Source organism: Ascaphus truei, chromosome 3, assembly GCF_040206685.1.
Source record: "Ascaphus truei isolate aAscTru1 chromosome 3, aAscTru1.hap1, whole genome shotgun sequence".
Classification (NCBI taxonomy): Eukaryota; Metazoa; Chordata; class Amphibia; order Anura; family Ascaphidae; genus Ascaphus; species Ascaphus truei.
In genome coordinates, this window is record NC_134485.1 from 27,287,568 (window position 1) to 27,310,257 (window position 22,690).

Genomic DNA, 22,690 nt, shown 5'->3' on the forward strand with positions numbered 1-22,690 from the left:
TATAAATTATTCTACCCTTTGAAGCAGAAATCTGTGCTGCTCTCGTCTAAAAAACAAAAAAAAAAACAAAGAAAGATATACATATATACAGGAGAAAGCATATGGTCATTGCAGTCAGCCCCACTCTGGCAGCCAATAGAAAGTTGTGACATCATTCTTAGGTGACATGGCAGCTTCCAATTGGGTAACCCTGCATGAACCGGAAAAAGTTAAATATTAAATATCTATGCAATTGGGGGAGCTTTGAGTGCCATGGTTCAGCTCCAGAAGACCCCCTGTGGGAGGGGGGGGGGGGGTTGTACAGGGGTATGAGAGAGGTTGCCGCTTTAAAAGAGCAATTCCTAGTCTTTTTCTTTAATATTCTGAACCAGTGTTCCCTTGGTGCCGGAGCTCTCCAAGTTCAGTATGTACCCAGGGCGTGTGAAATTAAGATACAGCTGTCATCTTCCAAGGTCCAGAATCGGTGAGATTTGGTGCAAAAATATTGAAATCTATGGGACTGATTATACTAAAAATCAGTGAGACTAACCTCCAAATCAGCGAGACTAACCTCCAAATCAGCGAGACTAACTCCAAATCAGCGAGACTAACTCCAAATCAGCGAGACTAAATCCCAAATCAGCGAGACTAAATCCCAAATCAGCGAGACTAAATCCCAAATCAGCGAGACTAACTCCCAAATCAGCGAGACTAACTCCCAAATCAGCGAGACTAACTCCCAAATCAGCGAGACTAAATCCCAAATCAGCAAGACTAAATCCCAAATCAGCGAGACTAACCTGCAAATCAGCGAGACTAACCTCCAAATCAGCGAGACTAACTCCATATCAGTGAGATTAACACCATATCAGTGAATGAAAAAGAGGCACAGCGCACCAGAGTGAATGGAAAATGGGTGTATTGAAAACAGACTAACTCCAAAATCAGCGAGACTAAGCTCCAAATCAGCGAGACTAATTCCAAAATCAGCGAGACTAACTCCAAAATCAGCGAGACTAACTCCAAAATCAGCGAGACTAAGCTCCAAATCAGAGAGACTAAGCTCCAAATCAGCGAGACTAATTCCAAAATCAGTGAGACTAACTCCAAAATCAGCAAGACTAACTCCAAAATCAGCGAGATTTAATAACTCCAAAATCAGCGAGACTAAGCTCCAAATCAGCGGGACTAAGCTCCAAATCAGCGAGACTAAGCTCCAAATCAGCGAGTCTAAGCTCCAAATCAGCGAGACTAAGCTCCAAATCAGCGAGACTAAGCTCCAAATCAGCGAGACTAAGATTCAAATCAGCGAGACTAAGATTCAAATCAGCGAGACTAAGATTCAAATCAGCGAGACTAACCTCCAAATCAGCGAGACTAACCTCCAAATCAGCGAGACTAACCTCCAAATCAGCAAGACTAAATCCCAAATCAGCAAGACTAACTCCTAAATCAGCGAGACTAACCTGCAAATCAGCGAGACTAACTCCAAATCAGCGAGACTAACTCCATATGAGTGAAGCTAACTACATATCAATGAGATTAACGCCATGTCAGTGAATGAAAAAGAGGCACAGCGCACCAGAGTGAATGGAAAATGGGTGTATTGAAAACACACAAACATATATCACAACTCACATGAAATGAGAATAAAAGCAAACTCCTCGCAGTCCCAGGTGAGAGCTGATAAGTCAAAAGATCGTATACTGATGGGACCCAATACCACGAGTCCCCGGACGTCAGCTCGCAGCACTCGGGAGGAGAGGAGATGCAGGCAAAAAGCTCAACAGCTGATCCACCGCTGAGGCGTCCTGCACGCGCAAACGCCAAGATGGGAGAGTACCTCCGCTCAAACTTCCGAGCCGCTCACAGCTGACCAGGAGGCTCCAACCACCATATGCGTGATGACGTAGTGACGTAATAGTGACAACCTCTATGTGTTTTGCACAGGAGTGCTTCATCAGGGGTGGACCTCTTTGGACTGATCAGCTCTCACCTGGGACTGCGAGGAGTTTGCTTTTATTCTCATTTCATGTGAGTTGTGATGTATGTTTGTGTGTTTTCAATACACCCATTTTGACACTCACTCTGGCACGCTGTGGCTCTTTTTCATTTGTTGAAGATCTTCGCGGATCACCTGGAGGGAGAGCGGAGCACTCTCTGTGGCAGTAGCAGCAAAGAAGTGGATGATTACTCAAATATACATTTACATTCCTCATCTGGACAGTCTGCGCGATTGGGACTTTTTTCCCCACCATATCAGTGAGACTAACTCCATATGAGTGAGACTAACTCCATATGAGTGAGACTAACTCCATATGAGTGAGACTAACTCCATATGAGTGAGACTAACTCCATATGAGTGAGATTAACTCCATATGAGTGAGACTAACTCCATATGAGTGAGACTAACTCCAAATGAGTAAGATTAACTCCATATGAGTGAGACTAACTCCATATGAGTGAGACTAACTCCATATGAGTGAGACTAACTCCATATGAGTGAGATTAACTCCATATGAGTGAGACTAACTCCATATGAGTGAGACTAACTCCAATTAGATTGTAAACTCTTCGGAGCAGGGACTCCTTTTCCTGAATGTTACTTTTATATCTGAAGCACTTCTCCCCTTTATGTGTTATTTATATTATTTGTTATCGATATGATTGTCACGTGTATTACTGCTGAGAAGCGCTATGTACATTAATGGCACTATATAAATAAAGACATACATACGAGTGAGACTAACACCATATTAGTGAGATTAACTCCAGATGATTGAGATGAACTCCATATGAGTGAGATTAACACCATATGAGTGAGACTCACGCCATATAAACAAGACTAACTCCAAATCAGTGATGAAGTGAGTTGACATGTATGTATAATGGCCTTAGCAAGAAAGTCTTGCTAACAAGTTAGTGAATGTGTCATTTGTCATTGGCGTGCTTGATTGAATGCATATACATTCTGTAAGAACTCTCTATACATTTGTACCTTACCTTTTGTGCCACATGCTTTAGCCTGCACTCTGGTTATTATTGGGTTATACCCGGAATTGGCAACTAAAAAAACCCCAGCCAAGCAAACTTGTCCAAGGCCGTGAGATAAGTGGAGGCCTCCAGATGGGAAAATGGGAATCAGCGCGACTAACGTCCAAATCAGTAAAATTAACACCAAATCAGCGAGAATAAATCCATAAGAGTGAGACTAACTTCAAATCAACGAGACTAACTTCAAATCAACGAGACTAACTCCAAATCAGTGAGACTATCCTCCAAATCAGTGAGACTAACCTCCAAATCAGTGAGACTAACCTCCAAATCCGTGAGACTAACCTCCAAATCAGCGAGACTAACTTCCAAATCAGTGAGACTAACCTCCAAATCAGCGAGACTAACTTCCAAATCAGCAAGAATAAATCCATATGAGTGAGACTAACTTCAAATCAACAAGACTAACTTCAAATTAGCGAGACTAACTCCAAATCAGCGAGACTAACTTCCAAATCAGCGAGACTAACTCCATATGAGTGAGACTAACTTAAAATCGCTGAGACTAACTCCAAATCAGTGAGACTAACTCCAAATCAGTGAGACTATCCTCCAAATCAGCGAGACTAACTTCCAAATCAGCAAGAATAAATCCATATGAGTGAGACTAACTTCAAATCAACGAGACTAACTTCAAATTAGCGAGACTAACTCCAAATCAGCGAGACTAACTTCCAAATCAGCGAGACTAACTCCATATGAGTGAGACTAACTTAAAATCGCTGAGACTAACTCCAAATCAGTGAGACTAACTCCAAATCAGTGAGAGTATCCTCCAAATCAGTGAGACTAACCTCCAAATCCGTGAGACTAACCTCCAAATCCGTGAGACTAACCTCCAAATCAGCAAGACTAACTTCCAAATCAGTGAGACTAACCTCCAAATCAGCGAGACTAACTTCCAAATCAGCGAGAATAAATCCATATGAGTGAGACTAACTTCAAATCAACGAGACTAACTTCAAATTAGCGAGACTAACTCCAAATCAGCGAGACTAACCTCCAAATCAGTGAGACTAACCTCCAAATCAGTGAGACTAACTTCCAAATCAGCGAGACTAACTCCATATGAGTGAGACTAACTTAAAATCGCTGAGACTAACTCCAAATCAGTGAGACTAACTTCAAATCAGTGAGACTATCCTCCAAATCAGTGAGACTAACCTCCAAATCAGTGAGACTAACTCCAAATCAGTGAGACTAACTCCAAATCAGTGAGACTAACCTCCAAATCAGTGAGACTAACCTCCAAATCAGTAAGAATAACTCCATATGAGTGAGACTAACTCCAAATCAAATAGAAAATGGGTGAACAAAGGCAGTGCACTGCCTACAAATAGTGGAGGAGGCTATTGGTAGCAATCCTTTTATTGAATGAAGGGATCAAACATCACCCCTGGATCACCCAGAAAATGCTCACCTTGATAAAGGGCGCACGGCCCGAAACGCGTGCGTGATCCAGGGGTGATGTTTGATCCCTTCATTCAATAAAATGATTTTTTTTGCTACCAATAGCCTCCTCCACCATGTGTAGGCAGTGCACTGCCTTTGTTCACCCATTTTCTACTTGTCCTGCTTGGTGGATTGCCCGCTGCTCAGGATACCTGATGGGACTGCTCCTCTGACGGAATTGGAACCAAAAGTGAGTTTTCTCTTACATACTATAACTATGTTATTATGGATGGGACAATTTCTGTACTGTTCATTGTGCTGGCTAGCACTAGGTACTAGCCCCTTGCTCTATTAGGATATGTTATTATTGCTCACCATCATATTGGAGTGTTCCCAATTGAAGAATTAGTATTTAGTATTGGGAATCATATATTCAGATGCACCGGTTACCCACATTTTTTATAACTCTAAGTCAGTAAGAATAACTCCATATGAGTGAGACTAACTCCAAATCAGCGATGAAGTGAGTTGACATGTATGTAAAATTGCAGCCTCGCCTCGCTAACAAGCCTATTTGTTGTCATTGGCGCCCTTGATTGAATGCCACATACATTCTGTAAGAACAGACAAATCTCCATACATTTGTGTTTTTAAAACCAGAGACAGAACATAAAACACAGACAAAGCTCAGTTTTTAGCACATCCAGTGAGACTCATACACGGTACAGTGCCTAAATATATATGTATAAATATTTAATAAGTAAAATGGTCTTTTAGTTTGACATTTTTGGCCAAAATTGTTGTAAGCCCCTGAGCCAACGCCAAGGCAGACCACATATCAGGGGTCCCTAACACTAATATAAATTCTTAATAACCTGTGTAATAACAGGAAGAATGATTTATAGTAAATCTGTCAATATTAGTTGCAAAGTTCTGAGTCTGACTGAAGCTTTTATTAACCTGTACATTACCAGGAAAAGCACTCTGTATTAGAGATGTCACAGCCAAACTGCAAGCAAGCAGGTTCCCCTGAGTGGAAGATGCTATGGAGTGAGCCCATAACCATTTAAATGTGGGAGGGGGTGAGCTTAAATTAGGAAGGAGGTTGCCACCCTCCAATCAGCCATGACTAGCTGGACAAGAATTGTAAAACATACTGGACACTTAACAAGCTCCTATTGAACCCCCAAAATGACCACAACATATATATAAGCATATGAGTGTCACAGAGGAGTGCTACTGAGCATGGCAATATATATTTTTAAAACCAGAGACAGAACATAAAACACAGACAAAAACTGAGCTTTGTCTGTGTTTTATGTTCTGTCTCTGGTTTTAAAAATATATATTGCCATGCTCAGTAGCACTCCTCTGTGACACTCATATGCTTATATATATGTTGTGGTCATTTTGGGGGTTCAATAGGAGCTTGTTAGGTGTCCAGTATGTTCCATACATTTGTACAAAGCCTTTTGTGCCATATACTTTGGCCGGCACTCTGGTTATTATTGGGTTACACCCAGCATTTACAAAAAAGAAAGAAAAACAGCGCAGCAAACGTGTCCAAGGCCGTGAGATAAGAGGAGGCCTCCAGATGGGAAAACGGGCCTGTGAGATGAGAACAGCCCTCCTGCACAAAGCCATGAGATAAGACAGAGGCCGCTCCAACAGATGTGGTGGCCCGACGCCAGATTTGGGAACATAGATGAACAGGATCGGCGCTCCCCTACAGTGTACTTTAAACAGTGAAATTAGCCGCTCAAATAAATGAAAGAGACAAATAGCCCCACCTTGTGGTAAAACGTGCAAACCGCAAACAATAACTAAGGACAGATTTGGGAAAGACTAGCATGTGAGAAAATTAACCTTGCAACTTTTGTTAAGGATCCCTTTTGATCCAAACGATACTGCTTTATGGTTTTTGTTCTATTTTTATTTCATATTGACGTCCACCGCTCCCTCTTATCTGTGTGTTCGGTTCGGGCCCGCAGCCAGAAGCAGAACGACGGAAAGCTAGCAGAAGGTTGGGTTTGGGAAGAGAGGAATATGATTGGCAGTATGAGTCAGGAACAACTATATGCTGCGGCCCAGCACCTTCTACAGCGCACGCCCTCGGCATGCGCTGTGCGTACAAGCACCGCCTCCCAGTCAGACCAGGCCCAGTACTTACCTTGGCGTGCATTTAGCAGTCGCGCTCTACGACGAGTTTTTGTAAATACAACAAAATTGTATTTACAAGCTGCGATGGAGGGGTGGCCACGCCCCCGTTGGCGGTTCAGCCAATGAGGGTGAACCAGCCGCGTGAGGTCATGGCAACGCCCCTGGAAAACTCGCGCCACGCCCCCCCCGTCGCAAACTCCTCCATCTTCTCCCAGACCGGAGATCGCGGTGAAGCGCTGTGCACGCGCCGCCCTCCCCCTCCCGCCCCCCCGCCGGGAGCGCGTGCTACAGTGCACACTGGGACCGCGGCCTTACGTATGCTCTGTGCTTGTAATAGTGCAGGATGGCCAACCTTTTTTTACAGGCGTGTCAATAAATGAGTGCACATTTTTTGGGGGACGGGCTGCTGTCCCACTGCCCCCTACATCCGGTTTAAATGAATAGCTAAAACTAAACGAAATAATGCCAAAAGTAAACAAGGATCATAAAAAACATTAAAATATGGCAAGTATTTTTTTATTGAGAAAAGAAGAAAAAATGTGAAATTGCAATAGAAAAAAAAAAGAATCTGAATTTAAAATGTCTCAATGTGATTTCTGAACTTGCATTTCAGCTAACAGTTTTTTTTAAAGAAAGTTCATCGCCGAACAAAAAACCCACTTGCCCCCCCCCAAAAGTCAGTCGCCCCCCCAAAACACTCCCTCATGCCCCTTCCCCCCTCCTCACAACACTTACCTGCGTGGTGCGGCCTTCTCTGTCTTCTCCCCTGCAAATTCATCTTTTCCCCCTGCAGCTCCAGTTAAAATAGCCGTGTGACGTCATGACATCACGCGGCGTCACGTAACGTGGCTCCGCGTGACGTCACAACGTCACATAGCGTCCAGTTGCCATGGCAACGCGACGTCATTTGACGCCGCGCGGCCATTTTAACTTGAGCTGCAGGGGGAAAAGATGAATTTGCAGACGAAGACAGAGCAGACGGAGAAGACCGGGAGACACCGCCGCAGGTAAGCAGTCGACAGCGGCCAAAATACACAAGCCCGTGGTGACCGGGCGAGTGCATTTGTCCACCCCTGTGTATAACCAATTCCAATTTCTGCCTTGTGTTTGTGTAACATGTTAAGAAAGTTTTTCCTCTATAAGCTAGCCGGAAAAGCTTACGCCACTTCAGACCTCGCTGATTTTATTGTGTGATGCAAATACAAGATAAAAATACAGAAATACAGATTTAAAACATCTCTGTATTATAGCGTCTCTTATCGACGCTCCCCAAATCGCGGGCAGGTGCACACCGTGCAAAGCTTGGATCAAAGACCTTGATACATTGAAACATAGTGACGCAAGATGAAAAAGTTGCCCCCGATTTGCCCTGATACATCCCCCGCAGCATGCGTGGCAAATGGCTGTGATGCGCCTGATTTGCGCATGGGCAAGGAAGTGGATGGTGGCCATGTTTTGTTATGGAAAATCCCCAATAAAAAAAAGAATTACGTTGCAATTGGGGTCTTCCCCTGCATTACTGGCAAGTGGAAACAGCTCCTCCCCAATGTTCAATGGAATAAAAAGGAAGACTCTAAGAGGAGAGGTATTTAAGAGGCCCAGGGGGCATAGGATGCCAACCCTTATATACTTTATACAACAACAAAACCCATAGATTGTAAGCTCCACGGGACAGGGACTGTGTCTGCAAAATGTCTCTGTAAAGCGCTACGTAAAAACTAGCAGCGCTATACAAGAACAAACAATTATTCATTATAATTACAACCTTGTCAGCCCGGCAATGCAATTAGGGCTACCACCTGGCTCAAAATAGGCAGAACGGTACTAGACAGTCCATCTTCCTGTAACCCGCCTTCCCTTTGGGATTACTGTGTTCACTTAAGGGGTTAAGGGCCTTAACAGGGTTCAGTATAACATCCCCCTCCCATCACGTGGTAGAGAGTGGCTAGGCAGATACTTAGCCACGCCCACCTTATGGAAGGTAACCACTCCCACTGTAGGCATGGTGACCTGTGATGTCACGAGTGGGTATATATAGAGCTGCAGAAGCCTCTAGGTTCAGACTGCCAGGAGGAGAGTAAAAGACGGGGGATCTCATTGTACAGGGAGTACGTCCTGGTTATATGTGGAACTCGATGTGTAGGGATGTATGGTCACCTTTGTTGTTTTACAGTTAGGGAAAGTGTCCCTTATTTAGGATAGGGCCACACTTTGTGGATGAGGTGGGTCGCAGCCAATAAAGGAGATGTGCATGGTGCTCCACGTGAAGTACCTAGAATATGGTCCTCGGGGAACCACCATGGAGCTGCTCCAATAACAGGTCCACCAGCAACACCTACATCCAATAGGTAGGGACTAGGTGGGTTCTGCACAGGGTGACAGGATATGTAACCTTGAGTGAGAGTGCGCCCCTTCCACACGTCCCGGTGGGATGTAGGAGAGCCCCATCTGCTAGGCAAGGGACTGGGACCTTGGGCAAGTCACTTTATCTCCCTGTGCCTCTGGCACCAAAAAATAGATTGTAAGCTCTACGGGGCAGGGACTCGTGCTGCAAAAATTCTATGTACAGCACTGCGTCCACTGTCAGTGCTATACAAGGGAAAAAAATCATAATTATTATTACCATATTGCTAACAATGTATTAATGCCATCCCAGTACATTGAATAGGCAGTGGCACCATAGTAGTCTCTTTGTGCTAAAGAAATTTTATTTTTATTTATTTATAAAAATGTTTTACCAGGAAGTAATACATTGAGAGATACCTCTCGTTTTCAAGTATGTCCTGGGCACAGAGTTATAAAAAATACATGGTTACGGAGACTTCCGGTGACGTCACCAGGGATGGCTGGGTGAATGAGGAGCTCCGTGGATCTACTGCATAAGATACCAAAAAAAAGGCACCTAAAAGCAAGAAATTTCCCCTCAATTTAACCCATAAGCAGAGATAAACGCTCCCCAAGATGACATCGAAGGGAAAGAAACAGACTGCTCATGGAAGTGCTAACTTTTTCTCGCCGCATCAGAAGAAAGCAGAGGAGCCTGCAAAGAGGCAAGATGGCGGCGGAGCACGCGGCCCTCCGACCCCCTCGTGTGCCGGAGACCCAGTGAGAGACCACCCAGAGTCAAGAGAACCCCTAACAAGGGGCTACATGGAGGAACTCTTTGCCTCGATGCACGAAAAGCTGCATCTGTCCCTAAAAACGGACATTAAGGAGGCAGTGCGGGATATCAGAGAAGAAATCGCCTCCCTAACAACCAGGGCAGCTGAAACGGAAACCAAGGTGGAGGGAGCCCTGAGCCGACAGACGGCGATGGAGGAAGAAATTGCCCACCTGAGGGAGGAAATCGAGGCCTTAAGGGAGAACCAGGAAGAACAAGAAAATAGGGATAGACGACAGAACATCAGAATAAGGAATGTCCCTGAAGCGGTCTCCCCAACACAAATAAAAACTTACCTCCTTGAACTGTTTGAAATGATTTGTGGAGATATACCAGAGAGGGATCTCGAAATCGATAGGGCCCACCGAGCCCTGGGGCCCAAATCAGATGACCCAAAGAGAAGACGGGATATAATTGTGAAGCTACACAGCTATTCTACCAAAGAAAGACTCCTAACAGCCAGTCGCGAGATAGAACCCCTCACCTTCAAGGACGAACCTATCCAACTGTACAGCGACCTATCGAGGATGACAGTACTACGACGCAAGGAGCTGAAACCCTTAACATCCTTCCTACGAGAAAAGGAAGTGAAATATAGATGGGGCTTCCCATTTAAATTGGTTGTTAACAAGGGGGGACGGTTCTTCACGATGAAGCACCCCGAGGACATGTCACCATTCGCCCAAGCTTTAGGCCTAACACCCCCTCCGTCATGGATGTCGACCCCCCCACATCGGGGGCGCGAGGAAGAGAGAGACGGCCCAGCTCGAGCATCTGAGAGGATTGCCGCCCTCCAACAGCGAACAAAAGACAAATAAATAAATAAACAAATTCTGGACTTACTTCGGGACCCCTGGATGGAAGAGCTGCGGAGATCACCCCCCACTCCGAGGACGGAGCCTCACTGCGACTTCCCCGGAGGACGGATGCCACGTGGATCGCTCGGCGGTTCCCTTCCCGCGAGATGAGGAGCCACCGCGCGATCTCCTGACCCCGGCGTTCAAACCCGAGAAATTCCCCCAGCAGGACATCTCGCCGAGTGATGGGAGCAGCCACTTGGTTCCGGCCCCGAGATTTCGGCACCCCGGCTGGGGATTTGCGCTGATGAGCAAGGGAACCAGTGACTGCCTAGCTCCGTCGATCATGAGAAGGTGGAGGGCTCGTGGGGGTTTCCGTGGGGGCGGCGGGGGGATCCTTACTACAGCCTCTGAACGAGAAGGGTTCGCAAAGCCATGCTGCCCTCCCTCTGCCCCCCTGGGTGCCCCCCCCCTATGTACAACGGGCAAGTCCCCCCCCGAATAATTACATAATAGTGTGAGGCTATACAGGACGGGGTGTCCCCAGCGGGGGAAAAATAATAATGAGTGTTCAATACGCATTAGGACTGTCCTGGTAACCCCCTAAAGCTGACAGGCAAATAAAAGTGTAACGGGACAGAGCCCCACCTGTTAGCCTCCACCGACACATATAAACAGGCTGTAGCAGCCCCCCCCCCCTCCAGCGACTCCCCCCCCCCCCTCCAGCAGCTCCCCCCCCCTCCAGCAGCTCCCCCCCCCCCTCCGGCGGCCCCCCCCCCTCCAGCAGCTCCCCCCCCCTCCAGCAGCTCCCCCCCCCCTCCAGCGGCTCCCCCCCCCTCCAGCGGCTCCCCCCCCCCTCCAGCGGCTCCCTACCCCCCCTCCAGCGGCTCCCTACCCCCCCTCCAGCGGCTCCCTACCCCCCCTCCAGCGGCTCCCCCCCCCTCCAGCGGCTCCCCCCCCCAATAGCTCCCCCCGAAGCGCTTAAGGAAAGAGCCCAACGGGGACAAATCATAACATATACGGAAGGTATACACGCAATTGACATAAGATGAGCGCCATCTGCTGGATAAGCCATATATCACCAGGTCTGTTGCTTCAATTTGAATAATAAATTACATGATACCGACGACATGAATGTATATGTAATTTTGCAGCCTCTCCTCCCCCCTCCCTTCCCCCCCCTCTCCTCTCCCCCCTCCTCTCCTCTCCCCCCTCCCTCTCCCCCCCTCCCCCCCCTCCCTCTCCCCCCTCCTCTCCTCCCCTCCCTCCCCTCCCTTTCCCCCCCATCCCTCTCCTCCCCTCCCCCCCCTCCCTCTCCCCCCCTCCCCCCCTCCCTCTCCCCCCCTCCCCCCCTCCCTCTCCCCCCCTCCCTCTCCCCCCTCCTCTCCTCTCCCCCCTTCCTCCCCCCTCCCCCTCCCCTCCCTCCCCCCTCCCCCTCCCCTCCTCTCCCCTCCCCCCCTCCTCTCCCCTCCCCCCCCTCCCTCCTCCCCCCCCCCTCCTCTCCCTCCCCTCCTCTCCCCCCCTCCCTCCTCACCCCCCCCCCCCTCTCCCCTCCCTCCTCTCCCCCCCCCCCTCCCTCCTCCTCCTCTCCCCTCCCTCCTCTCCCCCCCCCCCTCCTCACCCCCCCCTCCTCCCCTCCCCCCTCCTCTCCCCCCCCCTCCTCTCCCCCCCTCCTCCCCTCCCCCCACCTCCCCCCCCTCCTCCCCTCCCCCCCTCTCCCTCCCCCCCTCTCCCCCCCCCTCCTCTCCCCCCCTCCTCTCCCCCCCTCCACCCCTCCCCCCCCCCCTCCCCCTCCCTCCCACCCCCCCCCTCCCCCTCCCTCCCTCCCCCCCCTCCCCCTCCCTCCCCTCCCCCCTCCCTCCTCCACCCCCCCCTCCCTCCCCCCTCCTCTCCCCCCACCCCCCCCCTCCTCCCCCCCCCACCCCCCCTCCCCTCCTCTCCCCCCTTGCCTCCCTTCCCCCCCTGCCTCCCTTCCCCCTCCTCTCTCCCTCCTCCCCTCCCCTCCTCTCTCCCCCCTCCCCTCCTCTCTCCCCCCTCCCCTCCTCTCTCCCCCCCCTCCCCTCCTCTCTCCCCCCCTCCCCTCCTCCCTCCCCCCCTCCCCTCCTCCCTCCCCCCCTCCCCTCCTCCCTCCCCCCCTCCCTCCCCCCCTCCCCTCCTCCCTCCCCCCCCTCCCCTCCTCCCTCCCCTCCTCCCTCCCCCCCCCTCCTCCCTCCCCCCCCCTCCCCTCCTCCTCCCCCCCCCCCTCCCCTCCTCCCTCCCCCCTCCCCTCCTCCCTCCCCTCCTCCCTCCCCCCTCCCCTCCTCCCTCCCCCCCCCCTCCCCTCCTCCCTCCCCCCCCCTCCTCCCTCCCCCCCCCTCCCCTCCTCCCTCCCCCCCCTCCCCTCCTCCCTCCCCCCCCCCCTCCCCTCCTCCCTCCCCCCCCCCCTCCCCTCCTCCCTCCCCCCTCCCCTCCTCCCTCCCCCCCCCCTCCCTCCTCCTCCCCCCCCCCCCCTCCCTCCTCCCTCCCCCCCCTCCCCTCCTCCCTCCTCCCCTCCTCCCTCCTCCCTCCCCCCCTCTCCTCCCTCCCTCCCCCTTTCCCCCCTCCCTCCCCCCTCCCTCCCCCCTTTCCCCCTCCCTCCCCCTCCTCCCCCCTCCCTTTCCCCTCCCTCCCTTTCCCCTCCCTCCCCCCTCCCTTTCCCCTCCCTCCCCCCTCCCTTTCCCCTCCCTCCCCCTCCCTCCCCCTTTCCCCTCCCCCTCCCTCCCCCTTTCCCCTCCCCCTCCCCCCTCTCCCCCCTTCCTTCCCCTACCTCCCCTCCTCCCCACCCCCCCTACCCGCCAGCATGGGTGCGCCAAATTAAAGCATAAGTTATACAGTATGTGCACTGACACCCCAAAGGGGGAATGTTGAAAGTTATTGAAATGTGTTGAATCCGGTTTTAGGCTCACACAGCCACTCCGAGTTGAAAATATGTTATAATATGAGACCACCCCTGACCTACTCATATAAGATATGTTCCCTATTCTCTCCCCCCCACCTTTCATCCACCTCCCCCCCTCCTCTCCCCCTTCCCCCCTCCTCTCCCCCCTCCCTTCCCCCCCCTCCCTCCCCCTCCCCCTCCTCCCCCCCCGCCTTCCCCTCCCCCTCCCTCCCCCCCCTCCCCCCTTCCACGTCCCTCCCCTTCCCCCTCCCCCCTCCCCTCCCCCCTCCCCCCTCCCCCCCTCCCCTCCCCCCTTCCTTCCCCTCCCCCCTCTCCCCTCTTCCTTCCCCTCCCCCCTCTCCCCTCTTCCTTCCCCTCCCCCCCTCCTCCCCACCCGCCCTACCCGCCAGCATGGGTGCTCCAAATTAAAGCATAAGTTATACAGTATGTGCACTGACACCCCAAAGGGGGAATGTTGAAAGTTATTGAAATGTGTTGAATCTGGTTCTAGGCTCACACAGCCACTCCGAGTTGAAAAGATGTTATAATATAATATGAGACCACCCCTGACCTACTCATATAAGATATGTTCCTTATTCTCTCCCCCCCACCTCCATCCCCCCCCTCCCTTCCTCCCCCCCTCCCCCTCCTCCCCCTCTCTCCCTCCCCTCCCCCCCTCACTCCCACCCTCGCCCTCCACCTCCCCCCCTCGCCGCCCCTCCCCTCGCCCCCCCCCTCCCTCCCCCCCTCGCCACCCCCCCCTCACTCCCACCCTCACCCCCCCCCCTGTTTTGCCAGCACGGGTGTTCCAAATTAAACATAAGTTATATGTACACTGTGGCCCCAAAGGGGAAATGTTGAAAGTTATTGAAATGTGATGATTCTAACTTGTGGCCCACGTATCCCCTCTGTGCTGAAATGTGGCTATAATATGTCATGGGGCCCCCTTTGGACTACTCATACAAACACGTTCCCTATCCTAACCCCTCCCCCACCATTCACCCCTTCCCCCCCCCCGCCCACCCTTCCCCTCCTCCGACCGCTATCACTTCCCCCTCTGCCCTCTCCCTCCCTCCAATCTCACCCCAGCCTCCCCTTCCTCTCCTCCCACCCTCCACCTTATCCCAACCCCCCGACCAAATATTCCCTCTCCGCCACACTAACCAACTGAACCTAACCGGCCCTCCTACTCGTGACTCCAACATTAAACCCAAAGTCAGAAATAAGGTGTACTCAAAAACACTAGGTAAAGGTCCACGTCTCCCTGCCCGACCAGAGAGGAGACAGACCCGGAACCACCTCCCAAGGGCCTTAAGCCCAACAACCGGCTAGTAGACTACCGGTCACTACTTGTACTAGGCCACTCAAAAGCCTAGTCCTTTTCATTTTCTTCTCCACAACCCCTGCTGATACTGTCCCAGCAGGACTTCCACCCCCCTACCCACCCCTGTACTTCCCCTCCCCCCTCCTCCCCCCCCTTCCCCTGGGGAGGCGACCCAAACGTAGAGACACACGCCCCACAGACCGCACGGCCCCACACCCTAAAGGAAATAAACGAAGCGCTAAAGCAGGACCTCGCCGTTGGGAAAAGTGAGGCCCTAAAAAACTATGCTGATAAAAGCTCCTATGGCTAGCATATCTGCAATTAAATTGGTCTCTCTTAATGTAAAAGGTCTACAAAATAATAGAAAAAGACGATTAGCTCTTCAAGAAATGAAGAGATCCGGTGGAGATATCATTTTCCTCCAGGAGACGCATTTTACATCTCAGGATCCGCCTAAAACATTCCAAAATGCATTCCCCTTGGGGTTTTATTCCTCATTTAGCAGTAAAAAAAGGGGAGTTGCAATTTTAGTCCGCCAAGGAACCCCATTCAATTTAACAAAAACAGTAACAGATCCAGAGGGTAGATTCCTTGTGGTGTATGGCACACTCTCGGGTACGGAAATCGCTCTGGTCAATCTATATGCCCCAAATGAAAACCAGATAGTATTTCTGAAAAAAGTACTAGAGGACTTAGACCCGAGATACCTGTCATCAGTGATAGTGGGGGGAGACCTGAACATGGCCCTTGACCCAACAGAAGATAAATCATCCACCCCAGGCCGACCACACCTGCCCCAATCCCTTAGCAAAGGGAAGAGATTCAGAGAAATACTAAAGGAATTTTCCTTGATGGATATATGGAGAACCCAACATCAGGGCCAAAGAGACTACACATTCTTCTCAGCACCTCACCAGACCTATTCTCGTATTGATTACTTTCTGGGATCCAGAAATATCCTAGAGGCCTCAGTAGGCTCAGACATAGGCCCAACGTCCTGGTCAGATCATGCGCCAATCACTTTAACCCTATCGGTCCCCTTCATAAAAACATTCTCCTACAATTGGAAATTAAATGACACACTGCTAAATTGCCCAGAGGTGGAGAGAAAGATCAAAAAGGCCCTTAAGGAGTACTTCATTAACAATTGTGGTACGGTCTCATCTCCTGCAATACTGTGGGAAGCCCATAAGGCTGCAATCAGAGGTAACTTTATCTCAATTGCCTCCCACAAGAAAAAAGTCAAGGCAAAAATAACAAAGGATCTGACAGAGAAAATAACCAATTTGGAACAACAACATAAAATTAACCCTTCAAAAAGAATCTATAAAGCCCTGATCACCACTAGAAATGAGTTAAAGAACATCCAACTTGAAAGGGTGGAAAAGGCCCTCAAATGGACAAACCAGAGGTATTACGATAAGGGTAATAAGGCTGATAGACTGTTGGCCTCTAAACTAAGAGGCGTACAAAAAAGATCCCAGATCACGGCGATCAGAAAGGGGTCTGGTGAGGTGCTATATAACGAGAAGAAAATAGCGGACGAATTCACTAAATTTTATACTAAACTCTACAATTTGAAGACTCAAAAGGGGGCCTCAGAGTCGGCAAAGGCGGAAGCAATCTTAAGCTATCTAGCTGATTGTGATCTACCCAAGTTGACGGAGGAAGAAAATTCCCACCTCAACTCCAAAATCACGAAAGAAGAACTGATATCCGCGGTAAAGGTCTCTAAAACATCCAAAGCACCAGGCCCAGATGGCTTCTCCAATACCTATTATAAAAAAGTTCCTCCCAATCCTGACCCCGCATTTGATGAACCTGTTTAACTCATTCCTGGAAGGGAACCCGATCCCTTCATCAATGTCCCTAGCTAACCTGGCCATTATTCATAAAGAGGGGAAAGACCCAACACAGTGTGGGAGCTACAGACCCATCTCACTTTTAAATAATGATTTGAAACTATATAGTAAAATCCTGGCGAATCGGTTGAACCCCATTCTGCCAAGATTAATAAATATAGACCAGGTTGGGGTTCGTCCAAGGGCGTCAAGCCTCGGACAATACCAGAAAGATTTTTGACATCATTGAACACGTCCATCTTACAAACTCCAAGGCAATGCTATTAAGTTTAGACGCAGAGAAGGCATTTGATAGAATTGATTGGCTTTTCCTCACTAAAACGTTGGAGAAATTCGGTTTCAAAGATACATACCTAGAAGGAGTAAAGGCGTTGTACCAAAACCCGTCAGCAATTGTAAAACTACCAGGAGGAAACTCAGAGAGATTCCAAATAAAAAATGGTACAAGACAGGGATGCCCCTTGTCCCCCCTCCTCTTTGCTCTCACCATAGAACCCTTGGCGGCTAAAATTCGAAACAATATAAATATCCAGGGCATAACGATTGGAAAAATAAATTATAAGATCTCCCTGTTTGCCGATGATATCATTCTAACGCTAACCAAGCCTCAGACCTCCCTTCCCAATCTCCAGAAGGAGCTCGAGGACTTTGGAGGTATATCAGGATACAAAATTAATAGTGATAAATCGGAGGCCCTAAACATCAGTCTAACAGAGCCAGAAGTGAAACTAATCAAAATAAACTTTGCATACAAATGGAGCCCTTCACACATCAAATACCTGGGAGTGAATGTATCAAGGGACTACCAGTCACTATATCAGTGTAACTACCCAGCTCTCTTTGACAAAATCAAAAAGGATTTGAGCAAATGGGAAGATTACCAAATATCATGGATCGGAAGGATGATATCTCTAAAAATGAATATTCTCCCAAGATTACTGTATTATTTCCAAACCCTTCCGGTCCATGTCCCCGGCTCAGAGCTTAAAAACATCCAAAACAGGATGTTCCATTTCATTTGGCAAGGCAAAAGACCCAGAGTAGCCCGATCAGTTCTGCTGTCATCACGGGGGAGAGGGGGCATGGGAGTCCCGGATATCCAAAAATATTATCAGGCTGCTCAACTAAAGCAAGCGGTACTATGGAACGCAGACTCGACCCAAAGATGTTGGCTCCAAATAGAAACATTCTATGCTAAAATGCCTTCTCTGCCAGCATACCTATGGAGTATGGAAAGGGGAGACATGCCACCGCAAAAATTTAAACTAAGAACAGCAAGGCACACATGGGAAGTTTGGCTAAAAACTAAAAACAAATATAAGCTCGCCTCTACGGGCTCGCAACTTACACCAATATTTGACAACCCTAAGTTCCCACCGGGATGTGCATCAAAACAGTTCGACCAACTAAAATCAGAAGGAATAAAGACGCTAATGGACATAATGTGTCTAGGAAGTCTCCTAAGCTATCGAGACCTGAAAGCAAAATATAAGATCCCGAACTTGGATGCGTTTAAGTACCTCCAAATCAGACATTTCGCTCAAAAAGTATCGCCAAGCCTGGAATTCCCCTTTCCCACTAGATTTGAGGGACTCTGCAAGTCTGACTCGGACCAAAGGGGACTAATATCCAAGATCTACTCGGAAATGGAAACAAGGGAGGGATCTCCTCAACATGACTACATGTTTAAATGGGCCGCGGACCTAAATATAACTATTGAGGAGGAAGACTGGAAAGAAATCTGGGGAGCGGCCGCAGAGACATCCATCTGCACCACCACAAGGGAAAACATTTATAAAGTACTCTTCTATTGGTACCTCACGCCAGTGAGATTAAAACAAATCTACCCTCTGGCATCAGATCTGTGCTGGAGAGGCTGTGGCCAAAGGGGGGACATGGCCCATATATGGTGGGCATGTCCAGAAATTAAGAAATACTGGACTACGGTCCAAAATTTAATAAAAGAGGTCACAGACCTCGAGTTACCCATTGAGCCATTGACCTACCTACTGGCCAGACCAACTGAGGAAATTGGTCGCCCAACTAGGAAATTGATCTCCTTTATCCTCACAGCGGCGAGATGTGAAATAGCGTCCTCCTGGAAGAAGGTAGCCCCCCCTACTAAGGGAATGATTAAAAAAAGAATCAACGAAGTGATGCTTATGGAAAAGCTTACAGCCTACCTAAAGCAAAAAATTAAACCATTCGAAAGGGTGTGGGAACCGTGGATGACATTACAGGACTAGGGTCCCCTTCCAGGGTCGAAACAGGAATCCCCTTCATAAAGGACTACTACCCTAATAAACTGGGACGCAGGCCGCCCAGAAGAAGATACACTCTCCCGCCCCTCCCCGCCCCCTCTTTTCCTCCCCCTCCCCCCCCCCCCACACCTGTTCTTCTCCTTCTTCGGTACTATACTAAGCTTCCCCCTCTTGGGAAGTGCTCCTCATGGGCAAGTTTCCTTGCCTCTCTTCCACAAAATTTGAAAATGGTGTAATATGTTGGGATGTAAATGTTGACAATTGCATATATGTAACTGTGTATCTACCCAATAAAAAAGTTTGGAAAAAAAAAAAAAAAATACATGGTTACAATAAAAGAACAGAGGTCAAACAGTCATTTAACATACATTTCATGGACAGATAGAGTAGGAAAATTGGGTACAGGGGATAGAGGGCTTGTGAGTTTCAGATAGAAATAGAGCAGCTTTAACATCAACTAACATCAGCAAACGGCAGCAAACAGCTCACGCCCTTTGGCAGACCTTCGGATGCGCCAAAGGCTGTGCGCCTTTGGGGCAACGCAGATGTACGCTGGAGTGAACAAAAAGATCTTTCCTTTGTGTCCCCATGGCTCATTAACATTCCAGTGGGTGGGGTTGCCGATTCAACAAAGGACAAGCACATGTTAACCCTTAGCACGCTGGTCCACCAATCCTGGTGGATTGCCAGTGATACAAAAAGTTTCGGAGGCAAACCACCACCCCCCTCCCCACCCCCGAAAAGAAAAACACCCCACCACTTCCAAAGGAATGTTATTTTTTAGGTTAAACCAGTATTGCACCAGTTTTACAGCTTAAATACTTTGGGTGTTATTCATTAAACTGCAGTAGTGCTGACCGGGTCACTATCGCACGGAAATGATCACGAAAGTTAATGAGGCTTCCCGCCCAGTAGTGACCCGATTGGCGATATCTCAGTTTAATAAATACCCACCTTTGATTCATCACCTACAAAGTTTTACCTGTGTGTCTTACTGACCTGAATTGGAGATCTTCCCGCTGTCGGCAGTGCCTGCGTTTCCCGGGGCGACTAGAACCTGTTTGACATGGGCAGACTGTGCCAGCTTCCAGGCCAGAGCGTGCTCTCTGGCCCCACTGCCAATCACCAGCACTTTGTCAGACATCGCTCTGTGAACAGAGGCATGTTAATGTGCAGCAAGTTCCAAACTGAACTAATGGCCGTGCTGCGTTTAACCTTTGTCTCTGCCAGCGCTGCGCATCGCTGCGCAATGTTTTGCAAGCACATGTGGCAGCGAAGGGGTTAATAGATTAAAACTAAGGAACTCAGACAAGTTTACATATCTTACAATCATTTTTTAAGGTTTATCCTGACCGTTTCGGAACATTGAAGTTTATGTGGAGTTTTACTGCCCCCTCTCTTTGCTCTCTCGCTATTTCATAATTGCCTCTCTAGCTAATTGACCCACAGATATTAAAGGAGCAGCTCAACAATGTTTTGTTTTTTCAAGCAGGGGGGGTCTCCAGAGCCGAACCGTGTTCATTTCAGCTCCGAGGGTCCCCTGTGCTTCCCGAGATACTTGCTGGAGACGATGCCGCCGGTAGCACCCCCTCCATTGGGAAACAGAATGGCATTTAAATCTCCTGTGTTACGCGGCGCCAGTCGGAACCAGTGACGGCATCCATCGCGGCTTCCCATTGGCCAGTGTGGCGCTCTATTAAGCCAGGAAATAACCTGCTGCAGCTACCCGCGTAAGTATTCCGGGAACCTCAAAAGGAACAAAAAAAGTGGGGCGCAAGTCATGCAAGCAAATACTGTACACAGGTAGTCCTCGCTATCCAACGTTTCACTTTACAACGAATGGCGTATCCAACGCTTTACAATACAACCCTGAGGGCCGGTTTTCGATCCCAGAATGCGTTATCCAACGCTCACCGCCACTGATTAACATGGGACTCGCTTTACAGCGGTTTCACTATCCAACGCTACTTCCAGAACGGATTCCGTTGGATAACTGAGGACGGCCTGTATTGTGAAAAATAATAATAACAGAATAGTATCACATTAATCAATAAAATAATAAAACCGGATAAATTGGCTGATTGATTGTTGAAGCCCAATTCAGGGGGGATCTGTAGTCCTACGTCACTCTCCTCGACGTCCTCCGTGGGTTCTTGGGATTCTGAGGAGAACTTGTGGCTGATGTTCACCGCTGTGATGTCACACTGCTGAAGCGTTAATCCTCTGTGCGCCGGACACCAAGGGGTCGCACTTGTTGCCGGGAGAACCTGCTGCGGCTGGCGTCCTCCTCTCGCTCCGTTGGAACCCGGATGTGACGTCACTTCCGATAGTATCCGGTTGACTAACTGACGTAAACGCAGACGCTGCTGGAATGCGGAGTCTGTGAGTTGCAGGAACCTGCAGCTGGACCCTCTCAATCTTGGGGGTACTGCGTGCTTGTTCCAATGTTAATCCAACGCGTTTCGGCACGATGGTGCCTTCCTTATTCCCTGAATATGTACTGTATTGCACCCCTAATAAAATAAGTTAATAAAATAAGTGGGATATGAAACATAAAAATAGTATTTTCTTCCAAAATAGCAACGCATGAAAGTAGCAGTATGTATAATACAGGCAGTCCTCGGTTATCCAACACAATGTGTTACTCAAAATGGCGTTGGATAGCGAAACGTTGTAAAGCGAAACACATTTTCCCATAGGAACACTGTTTAAATGAAAGGTTCCGTTCCTGAAGGCATTTTTAACACTAAAATACACCAAATATTTTATGCAGGCAAATAGATATGCAGCACACACATAAATTATATAGTGTATATCCTGTATTATATATATAAAATATTATAATAAACAATATATTATATAGTATAATATAATATTATATAGTATAATATTATATATATATACGCTCTTACGACGCTTTGCAACGTTGTTTATATGTATATATATATTGGAGAAACAAGAAAAAAAGCGCCCGATCCATGTGTAAAATCTGGTAACAAAATTTTAATAAAAAATCACAAGACAAATGCTCACTCATAATTTGTCAATGCAAATTAAGCATTGTATGGGTAAACCCATGCGCCAACAAGTAGCTGCTCGCTGAATGTTTACTTCAGTTTACTTCAGTACATCAGACCTACGTGTACGCGTTTCTTCCGATTGACGGATTTCATCACGTAGGGCACGTGGTTTCAAGGCGCTACGTGTATATTTTACACACACTCACCATCAATACTTATGACCACCATCTGAGTTCCTATATATGTTTTATAATAATACATTTTTACAATTGTTTTATACGGGTCATCTGTGCTAACATTTTTTGTGGTCTGTTTGTTGTCAGGAGTCTACTGTGGGGCTAGTACACACCCAGGCGCTGTTGAATCTTTCAATTAGTGTATATATATATACACATACACAACGTTGCAAAGCGCCGTAAGAGCGTTGGATAAGCCGTTTTGGCGTTGTAAAAATGAACATAGGTATGCATTGCATAGCGTTGGATAAGCCATTCGTTGTAAAGCGAAGCGTTGTAAAACGAGGACTGCCTGTATAAGTATATTTATGTAGAGTTGTAACCTACCCAGAACTGCAATTATGTATCCAGATAATGTGACCTTCAGGGAAATGATACGGCCTGGCAATTATTCATACAAATGGAAATAGAGAGAACGCTTTACAGCGATGGCACACAAGGATTGTGACTTTTCAGCAGGCACTTTAATTAACAAATGTGCAACACAAAAGCTTCACACCAAAAGACTAACAACATTACAGCTGCATTCTGGGAATGACGGAGGTTACA

General features: G+C 48.5%; 1 protein-coding gene across 9 annotated transcripts in view; it reads right to left on the reverse strand.

Moving 5' to 3' along the window:
* The window catches only part of LOC142491365 (trifunctional purine biosynthetic protein adenosine-3-like), a 68,317-nt gene that overhangs the window by 35,633 nt on the left and 9,994 nt on the right, over nt 1–22,690 (reverse strand). For all 9 annotated transcript variants that reach the window (XR_012800380.1, XR_012800381.1, XM_075593838.1 and 6 more), the window contains one exon: nt 19,885–20,033. Coding sequence is in view for 7 of the 9 variants with exons in the window: in XM_075593838.1 (XP_075449953.1) it covers nt 19,885–20,029 (145 nt within the window). In the remaining 2 variants the exon portion in view is untranslated. The remainder of the gene's footprint in view (nt 1–19,884; nt 20,034–22,690) is intronic.